The sequence below is a fragment of the Hylobates moloch genome, unplaced genomic scaffold, assembly GCF_009828535.3.
Source record: "Hylobates moloch isolate HMO894 unplaced genomic scaffold, HMol_V3 SCAFFOLD_1, whole genome shotgun sequence".
Taxonomy (NCBI): domain Eukaryota; kingdom Metazoa; phylum Chordata; class Mammalia; order Primates; family Hylobatidae; genus Hylobates; species Hylobates moloch.
Window position 1 is genome coordinate 229062946 of NW_026652276.1, and position 23359 is coordinate 229086304.

Sequence of the window (23359 nt, forward strand, 5' to 3'; positions counted from 1 at the left end):
CTGATAAAGACACACCTGAGACTGGGCAATTTACAAAAGAAAGAGGTTTAACGGAGCAGTCACAGTTCCACATAGCTGGGGAAGTCTCGCAATCCTGGTGGAAGGCAAGGAGGAGCAAGTCACATCTTACATGGATGGAGGCAGGCAAGAGAGAGAGCGCTTGTGGAGGGGGATGCCTCTTTGTAAACCCATCAGATCTCGTGAGACTTATTCACTATCACAAGAACAGCATGGGAAAGACTGGCCCCCAGGATTCAATTACTTCCCACCAGGTCCCTCCCGTAACACTTGGGAATTCAAGATGAGATTTGGGTGGAGACACAGCCAAACCGTATCAATGGACAAAAGGAAATGTAATGTCAACTAAGGACAAAAAAAAAAAAAAAAACTTTTAAAGAATTAAAGTTGGTTTTATTTAGAAGTCTTACTGGGGACTGTAAACTAAGGCCTACGACCCACGAGTAGTCTTTTACAGAGGTTTTATGAGACTGCGCCAGCACGGTATTTTAGCCCACTGTGTATATATAGTTGGTAGGGGTTTAGTATGTGCAAAGTTATATGAAACTTGTTTAGACATTATATTAAAGTAGAACTACATTAGGGTTTGGGTGTAAGGGTATATCTAGTTCTAGATGATAGAAGTGTCATCACTAATCTCCCCAGATGTTATTTTATGTGTAGGAGAAGGTAAGGACTAGGTTCATTTGTCTTTTAAGGAATATAGTGACTTAGGTAGGAGAGATGGGGGCCAGATGTTCTGTTTTGTTTTGTCGCTTTGGAGAGCTGTATGTCATCACAGAGTTGGGGCTTTGTGAAATTACGTTGGCACACAGAGACAAGCAAACATGGCTGCTTATGTGTGTGATTTTGTCTCACAAGTTCTGGCTTTAGGTCACAAATTAACTCTGGTCATATTTATGAAAACAATATTGATTGTGTTATGTAGCTAGGAAGGCTGTTTTTTAGGAAGGTTGGTATTGAGCCCAGTGTGTATATTTATTTATTTATTGGAAAATATGTTTTGGATTATATTTATGTTTTAATTACTATGATTTGTTAGGGTTTTTGATGTTGCCTTTTTGGGGTTTGTGTGTGTGTGTGTTTTGGGATTTTTTTTTTTCAATACACAGTCTCACTCTATCCCCCAGGCTGGAGTGCAGTGGCGTGATCTCAGCTCACTGTAACCTCCACCCTCTGGGCTCAAGCGATCCTCCTGCCTCAGCCTCCCAAGTAGCTGGGACCACAGGCATGAGCCACTACACCTGGCTAATTTTTGTATTTTTTGTAGAGATGGGGTTTCACCATGTTGCCTAGGCTGGCCTCAAACTCCTGAGCTCAGGCAATCTGCCCACCTCAGCTTCCCAAAGTGCTGGAGTTACAGGCATGAGCCACCATGCCAAGCTGTTGCCTTTTTTTTAATCTAATATAACATCTTAATAGGACATTATAAGGATATTGTAGTTTACATATAGTAGTCTATATTTAATAGTAATATGATTTATAGATTTTGAAAAAGTATAACCAATAAAATCAGAATATGCATTTGTATATTTTTTACTAATTGTATTTTTTGTATTTATATTTACTAGTCTTTTTTATGAAAAGCAATTTTGGACTTGAGTTGATTGAGAATACTTTTAGAGAAGAATTTGGAATAACAACTGGGTTGTCTCATGCATTTCCTATGGGCATGATGCCAGCCTTGCTCTTCTATGGCAAAAGATACATGTTGGCACGTGGAGGAGCTTGGCCTCTTAGCAAGCCCACAGACCTCTGGGCTAGCTACTCAGCAACTGTATCCTCTAGACACTGTAACTTAATCTCTGTGCCTCGGTTTTCTCAACTGTAACATGGGAAAAGTAAGAGTATGTGCCCACACAGTTGTGTACAATTAAACAAAATAATATGTGTAAAGTACCTACGGTGGGATCCCACCTGCAGTTTGCCTCCAGGAAATATTAGATGCTGATGTGGAGGAGGATGAAGGGGAGGACCAGATGTTTCTCCTGCTGCTGGCATATTCTGCCCACTGCTCTTCCTTCTCCCAAATCCTTTCAGCAGCATTTTCTTTCTTCCCAAGATTGCCAAGGGAACCCAGGCAGAATGTCAGGAACTAAACCTCTCTGGAAGATTGATGGAAGAAGAGCTGGGATTTGAGCAAGATAGAGTGGGCCCAGGGTCACCATGAGGTTCAAGGTCTGCAGACTCCCCCAAGCTTTCTCTTGAGTAGATTTGAACACACAATCCCAGTCCAAATCCAAATTTAATAGGCTTCTCTACTGAGAATTCATCTCAGCCAATTGTGTTAGAGCCTTAATGCACATGTGTACACACACACACACACTCAATGCACCCAATGAGCACTCGTACAGGGCTGGGTCACAAGAGAAGCGAATGTCCGTCATCTCCCTTCACTTCCCCTGGTCTTTCCTAGTCTCCATTCCTCACCATTTCTACTGAATTCTCCCATCCCTCTCCACCTTCTACTTCTGGAACAAGCTCCAAACATAGCATTCAAAAGCTTTAGTGTTTCCAGGGAACAGAGCATTGCTGCTTTCCATAAACTGGCAGAACTGGTCGTTAAATGGAACTTGCAGGCATTCCCCCACATTCTGAAGTCACTCTTTATACACTCTCTATATAATGATCTTCCTGAGACACCTTTCTGCTCTTTCACCTGGAAAAGAATTTGAAGGATGTGGTTATCAGTCCTCTGATAATGCCAATTTTTAGATTCCATCCTGAATATTGTTGTTGCTGCCAAAACCTACTGGTAAAGTAATATCAGTAGAGCCACTCTACTAAAACGGATGTATCTGCTGAGTTGTTTTCTTTAATATCAAGGACTTTAACTATATTACAGTTAAAATCAATAGAAATGTAACCTTTTCAACCACATAAAATGAGTTCATTTTTATTATTATTCTTTTTCTGCCATTACAGTGCTGTGATTGCAAAAGCAACCGGGTCAACTTAAGCTTTATTGAAAGACCATTAAAGAAACAAACTCAAACTCATTTAAATACTGAAGCTGGTGCATTAAAAAGACCCGTAAAGTAAAAGCAACTGGGGTTGCTTTACTGAAACACCCCACATATGAGAATCATTCCACAATCACAATTTGAGCAAACCTATAAACCTAGGAGACCAGCCAATAAAGAAGAAAACGCTGTTTCATTAATAGGTTTAGAACCGTAAAGCCCTTAACTTTAGTCTGATTAGACATACTGCCTTTAAATTTTCTCTCAGTATTTTAAAACATCATCCGGCAAAGACTTACTGATCAATGAATGCCATTTACTTAGGAAAGCCATTAGCTCCCTGAGTTAGGGGAATGACTCAGTGGTAGAAAGTGCAGTTTCATTTATTTAAAAATAAACACAAGATTAGGCTATAGTGAAGGGAAGTTCTAGACTCGCAGGGAGTCAGGAGATTTTCTTTCTAACCTCGCTGAGCGTGGTATCTTGAACACAGTCATTTGTATTAAATGGAATGTTTACTACCAATTCTGTGGCCGTGGATTAGACACAAACCTCTTTGTGTGTGCCTCAGTTTCCCCAGAGGGAGAACATGTTGGTATCCTTTTCTCCCTCTTTCTCTGGATAAGAAAACAAAATTGATTGATTGACACAAACCTCTTCCAGTTCTTCCTTAAAAACTATAATACAGACTATAAACCTTAGTGGTAATATGTACTTAGAATAATTTTAGAATCAGAACGGTCCTTATTGGCCATGAGTCCAACCCTTGACCAGTCTCTGCTTATATTACTAGATATGGAAAACATGCTATTTTTCTTTTTAAAATACCACTTATTGTGTTTTTCTAATTATACATTTAAATATATTTATTATAGAAAGTGCAGAGGAGAACACAGAGGAAAATCAGGTTTGCCTGTGAGTCCCATTTAAAGTCAGCCCCCGACCCTTCTCCACCAAACCCATCTTGCTTACTCCAGGGCATCGCTGAGCAGTTCTCTGTCTTCATTCTCTACTGGCTCATTTCCATCAGCAAATAAGCATGCAGAGATTTCTGTCATCTTAAAACAAAAATTTCTCCTGAGACCACTTTCCCCACATCTTTGTTTTTCTTTGCAATAAAACCCCTGGCAAAGTTATCTATGCTTGCTGTTTTGGGTCAGCTTCTCCCATTCTCTCTCTCTCTCATTTTTTTTTTATTTTTATTTTTTTTTTTTTATTGAGACAGAGTCCCACTCTGTCGCCCAGGCTGGAGTGTAGTTGTGCAATCTCGGCTCACTGCTACCTCCACCTCCTGGGTTCAAGCGATTCTCCTGCCTCAGCCTCCCCATAGCTGGAATTACAGGTGAGTGCCACCACGCCTGGCTAATTTTTGTATTTTTAGTATAGGCAAGGTTTCTTCGTGTTGGCCAGGCTGGTCTCGGACCTCTGCCCACCTCAGCCTCCCAAAGTGCTGGGATTACAGGTGTGAACCACCACGCCCAGCCTCTTTCTTCAGTCAACTTTACTGAAGTGTAAATTGCATGCAATGAGATTTGCACACTTTAAATGTACAGACTGATGAGTTTTGACAGATGTGCACACCCATGTAACCACTACCACACTCAAAATTTAGAATATTTCTAGTATCCCAGAAGGTTCCCCTGGGCCCCTTTCCCACCCACCATTGCCCCCAAGCATTTACTGATCAAATTTCTATTTCTATAAAGTCACGGATTAGTTTTACCTGTTCTATAATTTTTTTTTTTTTTTTTGAGACAGAGTCCTGCTCTGTCATCCAGTCTGGAGTGCAATGGCGCAGTCTCAGTTCACTGCAACCTCCACCTCCCAGATTCAAACGATTCTCCTGCCTCAGCCTCCCAAGTAGCTGGGACTACAGGCACATGCCACCACACCCGGCTAATTTTTGTATTTTTAGTAGAGATGAGGTTTCACTATGTTGGCCAGGCTGGTCTTGAACTCCTGACCTCATGATCTGCCTGCCTCGGCCTTCCAAAGTGCTGGGATTACAGGCGTGAGCTACCACACCCGGCCTACTTGTTCTAGAATTTTAAACAAATGTCCAGCTCCTTTCATTCTGCATAATGATTCCGAGGTTCATTCTTCTTGTCGTGTGTATCTGTAGTTGTTTTTTTAATTGCTGGGTAGTAATACATTTATGAATATACCCCCATGCATTTATTCATTTACCTCTTGACGGATATGTGGATCATTTCCGGTTTGGGGATATTATGACTATACCTGTTAAGAACATTTGCATATGCATGTATAGAGCAGACTTTTTTTTATTTCTTTCAAGTAAATATCTAGGAATGAAATCAATGAGTTGTATGGTAAGTGTATCTTTAACTGTTTTTGATGTTATGTTCCCTCTAGGAAGGCAGCAGAATTCCAGTGACTCCACATAGTCACTAGCACTTGATATTGTCAGTCTTTTTAATTATAGCCATTCAACTGGTGTGTGGTAGTATCTCATATTGGGTTTAATTTTCATTTCCCTGATGACCGATGATGTTTAGCGGCTTTTCATGTGCTTATTGACCACTGATAAATCTTCTTTTGTGAACTGTCTGTTCAAGCCTTTGGCCCCTTTTTCAGATTGGATTGTTTGCCTTATTATTATGTTATAAGGATTTTTTATGTATTCCGGATACAACTCCTTTGCCAGATGCATGTACTGTGAAAATTTTCACCTCATTTTTTCTTATTCCCACTCGCAACTGGGCTCCTGTCCACCACTGCCTAAAGCTACTCTCATGGATACTATCAATGACCTTCTCACCACCAAACCCACTGGCTACTTCGCAGTTCTCCTGCTGCTCCACTTAAAGGCAGCATCTGAAACCAGCGAGTCCTTGACTTTCAGGGCACACCGCTCCTGTCTTCCTCCTCCCTCATGGGCCCCTTTTGCTCCATCTCCTTCACTGTTTCTCTCCTTCCTGACCTCCTTCAGTGGGCGTGCTTCCAGTGCTTTACCATTTGTATTCACTCCTGTGATGATCTCATCCAACGTCGTGCTCTTAAATTTTATCTCTGTGCCTCAAACTCCAAATTATTATCTCAACCCAAACCTCGCCATGAACTGCAGGCTCAGACACCAAACTGACTTCGGGATATCTAACTGACTTGATGTCTGATAAACACTCCGAGCACAGTATCTCCAAATCTGACCTCCTGATCTGCCCCTTCCCACAACCTGCCCTGCTTATAGCCTTTCCAATTTCAGCTGATAGCAACTCCATCCTTCCAGCTGGTCAGGATTAAAACCTCGGAATATCACTAGAACATCACTCACTGGTTCTCACACCTCACATCCGGTTTTTCAGAACCTCATGCTGGTTCTCCCCTGAAAAAATCCAAATTCTGACCAGCCTCCCACCTTGCACATCTGCTGCTCGGGCTCCAGACTCCATCCTGTTCTGCAGAGGCCTCCTGATAGGGCTCCAAGCTTCCTCCCTTGCCCTTGCAGGTGCGTCTCTGACATCACTACCCCATCTGTTTAAAATACGAGTTCTCTGCTCAACACCCACGGACAGTCCTCGTTTCTCTGAGGACAAGCCAAAGTCTTTCCAGTGACTTGCAGGACACCAAAGGAACTAGCCCCCTGACCCTCCCCTTTTCATGCTACTTGAGCCTCACTGGCTTCATGCCAGGAATTCTCCCTCCTTGGCTGCTCTCTCTGCCTGAGTGTTCTTTCCCTGGGTATCTGCAGGGCTAACCCCTCGAATCCCTCAAGTCTTCATTGAATCTGCTTTTCTCAATGAGGCTACCCGGACCTCCTTATTTAGGGTTGCAGTCTGACTCTTATGCCAGACCTCTTATTGGGCTCTAATTTGAGAGAAAAGACTTCGAATTTATCCCCTCCTACCATATTACATCATTTACTTTTTCTCTGTGTCTCTCTATACTAGGAAGGAAGTGATATGAGGGTTAGGATATGGGGCTTTTTGTTCACTGATGTATCCTAAGTACCTAGAACAGTCAGTTCAAGGCACCTTATGGGCACTTAACAAAGGTTTCTTGAGTGAATAAATGGACCTGTGATGTGACTACAGATTCCTTCCCACATGATGCACTCGAGGCCCCTTTCCTCCCACCCAGCGAGTGCCAGGCATTCTGCAGCAACACTGCTCCATCATCCTCTTTTCTCTGCCCCTGCAGATTGACATATTCAGCTCCCTGGCCACCAGCTTCTGGTTGGGTTCAGCTAGCAAGACACTGCAGGAAAGCACAGGGGGAGGCACAAGAGATCAGGGTCTGTCCTGTCGTCACCTCTATCCTGCATCTTCACAAAGTGCTGGGATTACAGGAGTGAGCCACCATACCCAGGCTCATTTTACTTATTGTAGCCACAGGTTCAAATCTATTCATATTTTTGTTTTGTTTTGTTTTTTCTTCTCTGTTTAGAGTCAGAGTCTCACTCTGTCGTGCAGACTGGAGTGTAGTCACGCAATCACAGCTCACTGCAATCTTGATCTCCTAAGCTCAAGCAATCCTCCTGCCTCAGCCTCCCAAAGTGCTGAGATAACAGGTGTGCGCTACCATGCTCAGCCCATATTTATTTTTTAACCCTTGTTCTATTATTACCTCACTCTCTGCAAAGACTTCTAGAACCAACTACTTGGAGTTAGGCCAAACTTTACAGCTCAAGGGCACAGTCCTCCACAAGACTGGTCTCACTTCAAACCCCAGCTGCAAGCCCAGGGGTCTCCAGGAGACCCTCATTTACAAGCAGCTGGCTACAAATTCAGAGGTTCCCACTACTCCCTCAGGTCAATAATTTGCTAGAATGATTTGCAGAACTCGGGAAAGCACTATACTTATGATGAAGTTTTACTATAAAGGATACAATCCAGACCAGCCAAAGGGAGAGATGCAGGGGGCAAGATTTGTCCCAAATGCAAAGCTTCTTTGTCCTCAGGACACACTACCCTCCCTGCACATCAGTGTGTGACAATGCCCAGAGTATTACAAACCAGGGACATTCACTGAGCTTTGGTGTCCAAAGTTTTTTTAGGGGTTTCATTACATAGGCATGGTTGATTAAATCATTGGCCACAAAGATGAACCCAATCTCCAGTCCCTCTCCCTTATCTGGGGCTTGGGCTCAATGCTCCCAACTCTAATTGCATGTTTGATGAAAGGAAGGGAGAAGGAAAACAGAAAAGCCCTCCTCCTTACATGAATGCCCTTCTCTCCTCAGTTCTCGTCACTGCTCTTCTAGCTACCTTTCTCTTGGCCCAAAGTACACAAATGGTGGCTCCAGCAGGTTTCCTATTCCTGGACATGTTCAATTCTAAGCAGCAGCCTCAGGCATTGGTGATCCTATTGCATGATCCAGTCACATGTTCTGCCTAAATGCCAGGGGCATGATTATGCTACATTGCTTGGAGGAGTATGCAGCCTTGCCTCATTCTGCAGAAGTCCCCAGCCATGCTGTAGCCCAATTCCATATACGTACCACAGCCACCAACACAGGAGCCTGTAGGGCACAGTCAGAATCCATCTTCTCTACCTCTTACGTTCAGATAATCAAGCAAAGTTCTCCTCCAGGCCATTTTCATGTTCTCTCTGTCTTCAATACACATTCTCCTATACATACCTGGTACTCCTGATTAGGTTAGTAGGCCCTGTGGTTGAGCAGACATCCAATTTGGGAATTAAATGTCAGTTTCTTCCTACATTTAGGCCCAGAATCACCCTACTGTTGCCCAATGTCTTTGAACTGTTTCTTCATCCAGACCTTTTCATCCCTTAATACATTCTTTGTCTCAAGAAGAAAATCATTTTCTCAAGGAGAGAGATCTTGGGGTCTCTCCAGACACACCAACATGTGCTTGAGTCCCAGCGTAGCTACACATGAACTAATTCGTCAGCCCCTTAGGGTCTTGATCAGATCACCTTGAGCCGTAATTTTCACCAACCTTTCCTCTCTGGTGGAAATCTAAAGTCCTCCCTGGGATTTCCAAGGGTTCTTTCTGCTTCCAGGTGCTTTCTTCTGTGGGTGATCCCTCTGATCCAGATAATATCCACCCAGAATGAAGCTCAGCACTTTCTCTGGTGCACAAACACATAACCACCCAAAGCATTCACTGAGCAGTAGCCTCTATTGACTATTTCAGGGTCGGGATGAGGGGTACACAGCACATTAACAAATCACTGCAAGTCATAGAGTAGATATTCATGCCCTCAACAGTTCCTTTACCCATCCATCTATAGAGGCTTCTCATAGCCCTTCACGCCAGGCAGTGCCAGGCTTTCTGCTTTCACCACAGGCAGTGCCAGGATTTTGATTTCTCCTGATTCATGCTCCCTGGCTCCCCACCTGCTTCCTCACCCACCTCCAGGTCTCCCCCACTATTATATACAATAACAAGCTGACTCTTCCCAAAACAGCATCCAAGCTTGCTGGCCCAGAGTAGTCAGGTGCCCAACAGATGCAAAAACTTGGATTTGACCCCCTTTAAAGGAGTTGTGGTTACAAATAACAACAACGAGAATTTGGGGGTGATCCTATGCCAGAATAACAGATAGATGATAGATAGATAGATAGATAGATAGATAGATAGATAGATAGATAGATGATAGATAGATAGATAGATAGTGATTGATAGATAAAAAACTCTAACCCTAGTTTTGTATAGATCAATCCAAACTTTGCATCCTGGCATTCAAAGCCCTTCACAATCTATCTTCCATTTACCTTCTATTGTCTTCTACCATTCTTTTCCAAAACATGTCCTAAGAACCAGCGAGGCTGGTGTCGTCTACCATTTTTTTTCCAAAACACATCCTAAAGATCAATGAGGCTAGTGACCTCAACATCCTTAGAGAAAACTGGTTTATTATTCCTCCTTCAAAATGCCTCCACTCTGCCAATCTACTGAACCGTGACGACAGTTATTCTCCATATTACATATTTTAGAATTGGGGGTAACATTTTACATTTAATCTTAGTACATTATCTCAGAATATAATTCCCTCATTGTTTCATGTCATGTTTTCCAAACAAGAATCTAAAGCGCCTTGAGCCCAGCTGGGAACATCTGCACGTCATCAGCCGGACTCCAGTCCCAGTGCTCAATGTGGCTGGACCACAAAACCACACGGAAGCCCTTGCATAATGTTAGGAGGTGTCAGCAAGATGATTTGAGTCTTACGCTGAGGTCTCTCTCCTCCCACAGGGGGTCTGCACCACCCCCAGCAGCCAAGTTACCCTGTGATAGTCATTCATCTGTGCTCTGGGTGGCCCACGGGATGAGTGTACTATTGGGCAGGTGTAACTTCAGGGACACGCACAGCAGACATCCCCAGCTGACATGACAACCTACTCACTTCTCAAGACTTGACTAATCATATATAGTCATCCCACAATATCCTCGGGGTATCAGTTTCGGGACCCCCAAGTGTACCAAACCTCATGCATACTCAAATCTGGTGGTCACTCTGAGAAACCTGCATCTAGCAAGGGCTGACTTTGCATATACGCAGATCCTGCATCCCAAGAATACTGTATTTTTGATCCGCATTTGGTTGAAAAAAAAATCCACATGTAAGCGGTGCAGTTCAAACCCATGTTGTTTAAGGGTGAACTACATTTCTGTGAGGGGCTCATCTTCAAATAAAGTCCTTGTTTCTGTACTAGTTACAGCAAAGGCCCCGCTTTGAGAATTTAACGGTCAGAGTAGCCACCCACTTCAAAACTGACCAGTCCCACCCTTGGCAAGTAGACTATGTGACATCAACGGCACTTACCGCACCAGGCTAATACAGTTACCCTGGTCATAGTTTCATTTTACTGAAGGCCTTATTAAAGCACCCCCACACAACTCACCCAGGAATTCACCAGGAACCAAATTTAAACAAATCAAACCCTGAAAACGTGCTCAACAAATCAAGATTACAGAAGGGAATAAAGACTAAAATAAGAAAGGCCTCAATCATATTTGTCATTTCTCCATCGTTTCTCACAATTGTTCTCATTCAAACTTCTTTATTCCTTTCACTTATTTAATTAAAAACTTAGGCCGGGCACGTTGGCTCACGCCTATAATCCCAGCACTTTGGGAGGCCGAGGCGGGCGGATCACAAGGTCAGGAAGGAGATCGAGACCATCCTGGCTAACACGGTGAAACCCTGTCTCAACTAAAAATATAAAAAATTATCCAGAGGTGGTGGCATGAACCTGTAGTCCCAGCTACTCAGAAGACTGGGGCAGGAGAATGGCGTGAACCCAGGAGGCAGAGCTTGCAGTGAGCCGAGATTGCGCCACTGCACTCCAGCCTGGGCGACCGAGCAAGACTCCAACTCCAAAAAAACAAACAAACAAACAAAAAAAAACACTTAACCATAACATTATACAATTTAAGCAGCATCATATTTGTTAATATCTATTTTCAAAGCGACTCTTCCTAGTTTTATTGTTTTCTTCCTCCCTTTTCCACACATTTGTTTTTCTTCCTCCTGGAAAGTCATGTTCTAAGTTATTGAAATGTGTTTTGACTTGAGCTCTTCAGGGAAAACATGCCATATAAAATTAATTAATTCATGATTATTTTATGTAAATTATTGTCTAAAGTACTCACTATGTGAATGGTTAAAGCTGATTGTTATCAAAGTGATACTAAATATGAAAGTGTATAAAAACCATGAACTATTCTCATACTACATCTCAAGGAAATTTGAAATTTCTAGTAAATTCAAATTTACTAGAAAACTAGTTCAGATATTGTTTTTAATGCTTTACAATCATCTTCTGAATTTTCATTTGCAAGTCAAAGTCACAAAACTAAAAGTGCTAAATGTTTTCTGACCAGATTCTCTAAAATGATTATATAGCGCTTGAGCCATTGTGCTATAAATATCTTTGAAATCAATGCTATTAAAGAAATGCTATATCAGCTGTGAAATGAGAATTTCTCCTCCTATTCATTGACGTTTATAAAAATTATACGAACTTATTGGTAGAAAATCCGTTTGCTAGGTTTCTTTTTAAACATCTTATGCTTTAAATAATATTCAGTGTTTTTCCAGTAGGTGGAGTATTCGTCTAGATAAAGTAGATCACTGTGTGAAAGCTAAGTTTTTCTTCCTACTATTTTGAGAAATTTTCTATCTAAAACATAAATCACCTAATAGTTTCACTAATTCTTTTAATTGCATCACTATGGTATGATTTCAATTACTCTAGACCTTAAGAGGCAGATATATTTTACTGATTACATTACCATAATAACAATGGCATAATGACAATAGCAATAAGTACTTATTATACCTCTCATTTTAAAATCGCTTATCAAGCCATTAGTGAAACCTCCTGACATCTCTGAAACAGAAATTATACAACAAAGAAAGATCTGTCTCTTAAATCCTTTCTCTCTCAAGCCTTAAGCGTTTCTTGGAGACTGCGTTCCTTGTGAGTTGAATATTGTTTCAAGGCTGATGCTACCACTTCCAGTCCAGGAATCTGAGACGATCACTACCTCTCCCTGGGATTCTGCTTCCCCTTATACGTTGGTGAAAAGATGGTGATAAACTACATCTCTGAGGCCTCTCCCTACCTGAAAATCCCCAAATGAACCTGAAATTGACAATCTTACGGCTGAATGTCGGGAGCCAGGTCTGCCGAGATGTTTCGGTACATATGGCAAAGACGGCACTTGTTATACGGTCTGGATCTCGAAATGGAAAGTGAGAGAATGATGCCTTTCCAGGGCAGGTGGACACTTCCTCCCACCCTCCATCCATCACCAAAACTGGTCGAAGTTGAATAGTGCCCTGAAAAGACACCTTCGAGTTGGATCTTAACAGATGATTCTGCTCAAAGCCCCAGAGACATGGGAAAATACTATTCCTTAGGGCCATAGTAGCAGAACATCTTCAAAGAAACCTCACAGAACGGGTTCAACCTCCTCATTTTACAAATGAGGAAACTGAAGTCCAAGAAGGCTTCCTAACTTGATAAACATCCATTTAACACGTGGCAGAGCCAGGGCCCATCTCCTGGCCCCATTCTCATCCCCCCAGGCCACCCCTCCTCTCTTACACTGGAAGTCTAGAAGCTGGTCTGCAAGGGGTCCCTGAATGACCTTCCCTAGAGGACAGTGCCTTACCGACAAGAGGAAACACATACTGAAACCAGCCACTTTTCTCTTTTTGCATTCTCACAGCCAGATGATTCGGGTTTGGAGAGAGCCCCAGCTCCCATGCGCAAGGAATTTTCTGTCCTAGAAAGGCTTAGGCACAGTGGATTCACCTGGATCTCTTCTAGTTTCGCAGCCAGTTTTTCTTTCTTGCTCTTGGACCGGAGAGCCCCCAGACCCAGGCGTAGGCTTAGGAAAAGGGGGCTCAGGAGACAAATCTGTCTGCTTTGGCCCTAGGCTAGGCCACCTCTGGCCTTGCCAACAATTAATTAATTAATTATTAGTTAATTAAGTAAGTCAAAGTCCTCCAACGTGGTTGAGCCCAGCTTGGGACTGGTAATAAAGTGAGTGATTTAGAGAATAATTCCCAGAAGAAGCACAAATTGATTATTGTGTTTGGTGAAAGGACAGCAGAAGAGCATTCTGGGCAAAAGATACAGCTGGTCTAAAGCCCTGAGCACACCTGGGAGCACACAGTGCATCCCCAGGTGTGAGAGTCAGGTCACAGCACAGGGGCAAGGTCTAGGCGAGGGCACTGCGTTCTCGCCTCTGCACTCTACGAAGATGCCCCCTTCCCCTCTGATCTCCCCAGGGCCATTTAATCTCTCCCAAAGAGGCAAAGGCTCCCTGACTTATCCGTCTGCAGTTACCTGCAGGATTCAGTTAACTTTCCCTTCATAAAGGCATCCGCCATGAAACACACCAGGCACCTCCAGGATCGGCAGGCATCGCTAACCCAGTGACAAAAGCATGGCTGTTGCTCGTTTATTCCAGAGTTCTATTAGGGGAGAGTGTTTCCTGGCCTCTTTCTTCTTCTTGAGTATCTCCATAAGTCAGCAGGATTTATGAGTAGCTCAACCAAAAACAAATTAAGGTAGACAATGTGACCTGTAAATGGGTCAGCCTCCCAAATGGTGTCCTCTCATCTGCACCCATGGCTGTTCTTGGGATTGGAGGGATGGCCGCAGGGCTTGGCAATGTAGGTTGGGAGGGGGCTGGCCTGCTGACCCTCACCCTGATGGGCTTGTGGCTCTCAGCAATGTGGTCCCAAGAACAAGTTGCACTGAAATCAAGATTCTCAGAGCAGGAGCAGGTGTCTCTTGCATAAAAATTCGGAGTCCCAGATTAACGATCAGCCAGTCTCCCCATCTATGTGATCTGCGAGGATGGAGCCAGGCTCACTCACTCAAACCCAAAGTCATAAAATGCTATGAGGGCTTCAGTCCACTGAGCCATTCACAGAGATTCCTCCCTCTACAAACAGAAGTTCTAATGGAAGTAAAAGCTGGGAATCCATACCTTAAACACACACACACACACGGACAGATTTACATACAGATACATACGCGAACACGGCTCAGCCAGTGCTGACCCATTTAACACATCTTAAATGAGCACCTTGCACGTCACAGGCCCTTTTCATGTGGATCATAAATTAACTGGAAGGTTTATTAGATAACACTACAGAGAAAGAAATAGCTGAAAGTCCAGAGGTGAGGTGTTAGCCACGGGGCTCTGACAACCAGGTGTATTTCCGCTCCACCTGCTGAGCCCACTGATCAGTGTTTAACAAGCGTGTGTTATGCCAGGCTCCTGGGGCAGGAGTGGTAACTGAGGCAGCGTCCTTGAACCCACAGGGTTACGGTCTCACCAAGGGAGGATCAGGAACAGAGCTGCAAGCCTGGACTAGCAGGAGGGTCACACCTAACCCTACTTCTTTATCTCCCACGCACCTACATTTGCTCCACGTCCTCTGCATTATCAGGAACAAAGTGATTCTAGGGTTAGGAAGAGGCAGAAAGCATTTAGATGAACGTATCCTCGATACTGGGGTCAAGGCCTGCTCTTTCGTATTTTCAATTGCAAATGGCCCTAGGCTTGTGTATACCCTTCATAGAATGGAGACTACCATGAGGAGAAAGAGATGGTCTCCACTCTTCAAACCCTCTCTTCTTTGAAGTCTGTGGGAATTTCTGGTTTAGAAGGACGGGTAGACACAGATAAGGGGTGCAAGTTGAGCTGATAATTGTTTCTCCTACCTGAAGTCTATCTGCATCAGCCTCTTCTTATCTTCAGCCTTGGGCTTCAACTTGAAGTAAATAAAACATTCATCAGATGGTATGTTCTAGGCTGGGCGTGGTGGCCTACAGTCCTAGCATGTTGGGAGGTTGAGGTGGGAGGATCACTTGAGCCCGGGAATTTGAGACAAGCCTGGACAACATAGTGAGACCCCATCTCTACGAAAAATAATTTTTTAAATTAGCCAGGCAGCCAGGCATGGTGGCTCATGCCTGAAATCCCAGCACTTTGGGAGGCTGAGGCAGGCAGATCACAAGGTCAGGAGTTCAAGACCAGCCTGGCCAACATGGTGACACCCCATCTCTACTAAAAATACAAAAATTAGCTGGCCAGGGTGGCACATGCCTGTAATCCCAGCTACTTGGGAGACTTCAGCAGAATTGCTTGAACCAGGACCCGGGAGGCAGAGGTTGCAGTGAGCCAAGATCACACCATTGCATTCCAGCTTGGGCAACAAGAACAAAACTCTGTCTTAAAAAAAAAAAAAAAAAAAAGCAGCCAGGCATGGTGGTATGCACCTGTGGTCCCAGCTACTCGGGAGGCTAAGGTGGAAGGATCACTTGAGCCTGAGAGGTGGAGTCTGCAGTGAGCTGTGACTATGCCACTGCACTCTAGCCTGGATGACAGAATGAGACCCTGTCTCAAAAAAAAAAAAAAAAAAGAAACTCCTTAGTCATACACCTAAAGCCAATCTCTCCATAATCACTTTATTGGGAATAAAATGATATTTTGAAGAAAAAAGATGATATATTCTAAATTCAACATCGCTGAGCTAATTCCAAGTATTCCCCAAAATTAAGGATTGGGAAAAACAGCAAGAAATCCTAGGCCTTTGTCTAGGACACGGAAAAATAAGGGTCTGCCTTGAAATTGTGTCCTTCGTCTCAGGAGACGGGACCCGGCCCCTCCACCGGTCCAGGAGCACCCGCGCCGTTTAGGTATCTCTTCTTTAGCTTTTCCGCTGCATCCCCAAAGCGTAAATGGCTGATGAAATCCCTTCAAACTCTGCCAGCGCAAACTGTGGCTTAAAAATGGAAATGAACGGAAATTGCAAAATAATACTTGAATAGACCTGAAAGCTTTAAGCTCCATGTGTAAGACACAAGGTCCTGCCTGAATCAGTATGCTTCTAATGGCTTAATGGCAAATGTTGAACAAATTAGTGTTCCCTCAAGGTTGTCCTGGGGCACATGGAGTCACAGTCTTTAATTTTAATGAGCCTCTATTACACAATCTCTTATCGCCTCTTAACTGCCAGTGAAATGACCACCAGCTAAATGTACAGCAAAATACATTTCTACAAAAGAGCTCACTTGGACCCCAAAGAAATTACCTTGAAATTATTACACTTAACCGTGGCAAATGCACCAGGGTTCATTTGAAAAGAGCTGGCCGCCTGGCAATACGAGTGAAATCATATAATATGTCATTTCCTTAGGCTTTTCACGTTGAGCTTTTCTCGCTATATCTGATTTAATGTGTTTTCTCTTTTAAATGTAAATATTTAAAATGTAGCTGATCCTCTCCTTCTCCTAATTGAGGTGACTGGGCTAGTTCAGGAGACTGTGGCCTGCAGCTCACCATTTTGTCTCTAGACTCAGAGTGCCAGCGTTGGTACTTACTCTGTGACTGGACACTTTATAATATCAAAGATGCGAGATCATACCTATCTAATATCTATTCAATAAGACAATACATATTAAAAGATCAGCACAAAGCCTTGTACACAGCAGTTGCTCAATACATGCTTCCTCCTTTTTCCTACTATTGCATCCCGCCAGCCAAGACCAGAACTATATCTGCAGTCGGACAAAGTTGGGTTTATCCCTTGTTGCAGCGAGGGCTTAGCAGTTTGAGTCAAACGGGAGCTGGAAACCACAGTCGGTTAAAATGGGGTGACAAACAGAAGCATTAACTATGGCAAACAGCAACTCTAAGACGTAAGGAAACCTGTGCAGAGTTTCCTAGGGCGCCCTAGGGCTGAAGGAGCCTATTCAGGGACAACCTCAGTGGGTGTCTGACCGTAGTGGAGGCAAAGCTGCCCGTCTCCTCTGAGTCTCCAGCTGGGCCTGAGAGTTAAGCTGACGTAGGAGAGATTAACAGAGAAAAGCAAGCCGATGTTTACAGGCACGTGAGGGCCTTTGCAGGACGCCAAGATCCAAAAGCAGCCAGGCCTAAGTGCTTATGCAACAGGTTGAACAAAAAGTAGTAATTTTGGAAAAGGAACTAAATATATGGAGATACTAAAGACAAGGGTTATTTTAACAAGAGCTTTTTAACTGTCAAAACACTTTTTGTTTGTACCGATTTCTCTTGGCCTCAACTCCCCGCCTCTGGAGAGAAGAATGTTCTTTTCTTCCTGGTAGAGGGAAGCCATCTTCCGTATGAAAGTTCCATCTCCTGCTTTCAGGAAGAAAAGGGGAGGTCAGAGTGTCCTTTGTGCATCTGTTGTTTTTCTTTTTTTCTTTGAGATGGAGTCTCACTCTCACCCAGGCTGGAGTGCAGTGGCACCATCTCGGCTCACTGCAACCTCTGCCTCCCGGGTTCAAGCGAGTCTCCTGCTTCAGCCTCTCAAGTAGCTGGGACCACAGGCGTGCACCACCATGCCCGGCTAATTTTCGTATTTTAGTAGAGATGGAGTTTCACCATGTTGGCCAGGCTGGTCTCGAACTCCTGACCTCAGGTGATCCACTCACTTTGCCCCCACAAAGTGCTGGGATTATAGGCGTAAGCCACCGCGCCCAGCCGCATCTGTTGTTTTTCAAGTGCCTTTAGCTCAAAATTGTCCCCATCCCAAGCCAGCATATCTAGAGGTGGTGCGTTCTGAAGCCCTTCAGGACCTTGCTGGAGAAGGTGTGTCTGCCTGGCAGAGAGCAGAGACTCCTGCTTGGCCAAGCTGGAGCTGGTCTGGAGTCGCTGGGGGAGCTGCCCTCTGGAGTGCAGGTGGGGGAGCAGGAAATGGCAACGGCGCTGGGGGTGTGAGTGAGGGGCTATCAGGGCGGCTCAGACACACGTCCAGAGCTCTGTGGACAGGTTGCCATGGCCGAGATGCTAGGGTCACAGAGGGATCTCTAAAAGGCCTGCGACTCGGACAGGCTTCACCTCGTCCTCACACCCTGGGCAGAGCCTCTGCTATCCCCCTCCTCGAGCCTGTGCTGGAAATTGCAGTAAGCGCCTTCCTCTTGAGTGTCCCTCCAGAGCACGCTACTGAGAAAGCCTGACATTGTGCTCACTTTAAAAGCAAAATGCTTTAAGGAATTCCATTGTTTATCATAGAGCTTATATTGAAGGGTGCATTGGGAGCCAGGAAGCAACGAGTTGATTGATAATTGACACAAAGGGACCCATATACCTTAGAGAATGACGGGTGGCTCTAAGAGTCAGGAAGGGCTTATTTTAGGAATCAGGCTTATGGTGGGGAGGGTTCAAGGAAGCAGGTGTCTCTTATCAACTGGGTGCTCTCAGAAAAGCAGGGCTAATTCAGTTATTGGGCCTCTTAATGTATTTCATCTGGGAGGCAGGAAGAATGGAGAACACTAACGTTGTTATTGAAGAAATTGCCGGGAGAAAGAGATGTTTTGGTTTTGGGTTGTACAAGGTCTTTTTTTTTTTTTAATTTCTTGTATTAGTTTCCCAGTGTTGCTGTAACAAATTGCCACAAACTTAAGGACTTAAAACAACACGCATTTACTATCTCACAGTTCCAGAGGCCAGAAGTGCAAAGTCAGCGCAAACAGCTGAAGTCAATCAGAAAGGCTGGTGCCTTCTGCAGGCTGAGAGGAGAATCTGTTTCCCTGCCTTTTCCAGCTTCTAAGAGTCTCCTGCGTTCCTTGGGCCCTTCCTCACGTCACTCCAACTTCTGCTTCCGTTGTCACATCTTCTCTCCACTGCGACCTATAAAGACCTCCTATAAAGACCCTTGTGGGGACCTGAGACCCACCCAGGGAATCCAGGAGAATTCCCCTATTATCTTAATCACGTCTGTAAAGTCCCTCTTGCCAAGGAAGGTGACGCGCTCTCAGGTCCTGAGAATTAGGACATTATCTTTGGGAGGCATTATTCCGCCCACCATATCTCCATATTCAGACAAAATTGCAGAATGGTCTTGTGCCACATGGTCAGGTCCTGGAGAGCCCTGATCCGATGCTGCCGTTCTGAATTATGTTCGGCAGGGGGACAGCACCACCTGGTGGTAACACTCGGCAAAGCATCTGCCGTCAGCTGCGGAGCCGCTTTTCCGTTGGGGTCCTCTTGACTTTACCCACCTTCCCCACAATCCCACCCATCCCTTCCGGCCACGGTCCGCCTTCTTAGACACAAGGCAGGCAGGAGATGCGAGAGAGAAGACGTAAGGACGCCTCGCTCGTGGTAAGATCAGAGACTGGTCGGAGAATGCTTTCCTCTTCCCTCCTTTATTAGAGGATTTCCTCAGGCACTGCAGCTTCATCTTTGTGAATGTTGAAGGCTTTCTAGATTCCCTCATCACTTCTCATATTTTCCTGAGCAGGTAATGTGGATTAGAACTGTACAGCATGACTCATTTAGATTCCTGTTCACGGTTTTGAAATTAATGACTTCATCAGTGAGTTAAGGTTAGGAGTGTTCATTACGTTTTTTAGAAAAGTCAAAACAGCAGGATCACCGAAACGCAAGATGACACAATCAACAGTCAAAAACCTCTGAGTAGAGGCTATTATTGTGTTTCAAAACAAAAGATACAGAAGTGGCCGGGCGCGGTGGCTCACGCCTGTAATCCCAGCACTTTGGGAGGCCGAGGCGGGCGGATCATCAGGTCAGGAGATCGAGACCATCCTGACCAACATAATGAAACCCCGTCTCTACTAAAAATACAAAAATTAGCGGGGAGTGGTGACGGGTGCCTGTAGTCCCCGCTACTCGGGAGGCTGAGGCAGGAGAATAGCTTGAATGCGGGAGGCGGAGGTTGCAGTGAGCCGAGATGGTGCCACTGCACTCCAGCCTGGGCGACAGAGCGAGACTCCGTCTCAAAAAAGAAAAGTTTATATACATAAATGTTAAATTTAGCATTTTGGTTCAAGCCATCAACCAGGCAGACATAGGAAGGGAATACACTTACAGAGATCAACTAGGAATTTTATTTTACTGTAGCTCAGCAAAAATAATATAAAATGGCTGCCAAAAAGCAAAGTCCATCTACTCTGGACCTGCAGAAACAATTCAGGAAAAGGCAGGTACCTCCACTCTGTGGGTCACGCCAAACCTGAGGACGGATTTCCCTTCGGTGCTCACGACTCTAAGAGTTGCATTAACAACTGTTAATGTCAATTATCGAGATCCCACCATGTACCCAGCACTGTATTGGGCCTGAGGACACAGAAATATAAAAACCTAAACATGGAAATTTAATATATCTTTAAAACTGTGTACTATGTATCCACAGAATGAAATACTAGTCATCCATGACAAATGATTTTTGTTGTATATTTACTGAGACAGAAGACATTCATAATATATCGTCAAGTTAAAAAATATACAAGACATAATATGTGTTAGTTGGGTTCCATCCCTTTTTTACTTAAAAAGTTGAAGCAATATACATTAAAAGTTAACATTGACTGTCAGCTGGCAGTTTTTTTCTGCAACTCTGTATTATTTTTTCTATAATGAACATATATTACTTGTATCCATTTTTAAAGCTAAGAAAATAGAATTTTGTTGTATTTTTATTGACACAGAACGACATTCATAATATATCATCAAGTTAAAAAATATACAAAATAATGTGTTACTCGGGTTCCATCGTTTTTTATTTAAAAAGTTGAAAGAAAATACATTAGAAATTAACATTTATTATTAGCAGGCAATTTTTTTCTGCAAATCTATGTTTTTCTATAATGAACATATATTATTTGTATCCATTTTTAAAGTTCTTTAAGAAAATAGAACTTTGTTACAAATTTAGTTTTTGTTTTGTTTTGTTTTGTTTGTTTTGAGATGGAATCTTGCTGTCACCAGGCTGGAGTGCAGTGGCGCGATCTCGATCTCGGCTCACTGGAACCTCCACCTCCCAGCTTCAAGCCTGAGATCTTCAAGAGATCTCATGCTACAATCTCCTGAGTAGCTGGGACTATAGGGGAGTGCCACCACACCCAGCTACTTTTTGTATTTTTAGTAGAGACAGGGTTTCACCATGTTGGCCAGGACAGTCTCGATCTCTTGATCTCGTGATCCACCCACCTTGGCCTCCCAAAGTGCTGGGATTAGAGGCGTAAACCACTGCCCTGATCACAAATTTAGTTTTTAAATTGTAAGAAGTATAGGTGGAGATTATCACCCCCTAAGGCATCCCCAGGTAGGCTATTTGTTAACAATGGCATTTTGCATTTAACCCTTTAACAAAAGAAAGTGAACAGAAGTGCGGTGGCAGTTACCCATGGGTGCCATTAGATGGCAGCAAAGCAGCTAGCTAATATTTAAGAGCAGAAACTGAAGAGCATTTGATCACTTGCCTGCCCTCTTTCTTCCCTGCCACTCTCTCCTTCCTCCCAAGAGCACAGCTAGCTTCCAGCGTCTTTGCTCATCTGAAGGACAGTTTTTTGCCTGATCAAGCCCAGTTTAAGCAAGGACTCGGGAGCGTATCTGCTTCTGAGTCTGTGCTGCTGCCTTCAACAAGTTGCTGCTTGTTCTGTCTCCTCCCTCTACACAATTGACGTGGCCCCCGTGGGAATGCCCATGTCGGAGAGCAATGCTGTGTTTTCTTATAACCCGCACCTCTCATCATGCTGACCTTAGCATGTATTAAACTCACTTCAGAAAAATGAATGCTTACAAAAGAAAGTTTTCTACAGGTGGGCACAAAAAAGGCTCAGAAAGCTCTAAGAGCTCACAGTTGGAGAAACACACCTAGACAGTATGGGTGGTAAAAAGACAGCTGAGAATATGAGGCAGGAAAAGCCACATTGGGACACAAAGGGCAAGGCCAGTGATTCTGACACCACCATTGGCGCTTTGTCCACAGGCACCAGGATCGGAAATGCGCGTCGCTTCCGTGGTTACTGTCTGTGCACTGTTCCCAACAGCTTCATTTCTCTCCCTCTGCTGCCAACTCAGCCAACCACCCCTGCCTGTGGCAGGAGAAATCATTCTCATTGGGATAAGTGAGAAAACTACAACTTTTTACCCTACTTGATCCTCAGCATTTGAGTGTGTGTGTGTGTGTGTGTGTGTGTATGTGTGTGTGTGTGATCGTATCACAAAATAAAATGTTTCAGCAAAACTTCATTGCTGTAGATGTGGCATATTCCCTATCAGAGGCTGACACAGGAGATTGGATCAAGCAGATTTTACTCCATTAAAAAGAACAGGGATCTTAATCCTGTAGGTAAATCATCCACAGAAAATGTACATCACCCGGAGAGCCGTTCATAAAGGATCTTCACTTACCATGCTGAAATTTTTTCAAAGAACCCCAGCAAAGGAAGAGATGGGTTTCCGTTTTCTCGGGCTGGTGTTTTAGAGTCGTGCTGGTGAAATAAGATACCAGAAAACCAGGGTTCAAAGAGTGACGTCATCCCCACAGGGAAGATTTGGTTCCACACAGGGTAGAGACGTGCTCCTAAAAGTGTCTCTTGTTTTCCTCCTGCAGCTTGACCATTATCCTTCTGTGAGTTACCATCTGCCAAGTTCATCCGACACCCTCTTCAATTCTCCCAAGTCGCTCTTTCTGGGAAAAGTTATAGGTAAGAATGTGGTTCGTTAGGTATAAATGCATGCTACGAGTACATCTGGGTAATGTGAATTTGGATTTTGAAACTATCAGGTAAATTTCTCTTACTGAGACCAGTCACGGATATCTTCTCTGTACAGGAAAGTTACATGGTTGTTCTTGGTGTTGCACAAGGGAAGCGTCAGCAAATTATATTTGGGGGAAATTGCTCATGTAACTCATTCTAAAGCTAATTCGCCTTTGAAATACATTGTGATTAGGCTGGGCATGGTGGCCCATGCCTGTAATCCCAGCACTTTGGGAGGCTAAGGCTGGTGGATCACTTGAGGTCAGGAGTTCGAGACCAGCCTGACCAACATGGCAAAACCCCGTCTCTACTAAAAATACAAAAATTAGCCGTGCATAGTGGCAGGTGTCCGTAATCCCAGCTACTCGGGAGGCTGAGGCAGGAGAAT

General features: G+C 44.0%; 1 protein-coding gene across 1 annotated transcript in view; it reads left to right on the forward strand.

The window, feature by feature from the left end:
- CNTNAP2 (contactin associated protein 2) overlaps nt 1–23359 on the forward strand; it is a 1422658-nt gene that overhangs the window by 1250866 nt on the left and 148433 nt on the right. The window contains exon 19 of the mRNA XM_058444445.1: nt 22824–22917. Within this exon, the coding sequence (XP_058300428.1) occupies nt 22824–22917 (94 nt within the window). The remainder of the gene's footprint in view (nt 1–22823; nt 22918–23359) is intronic.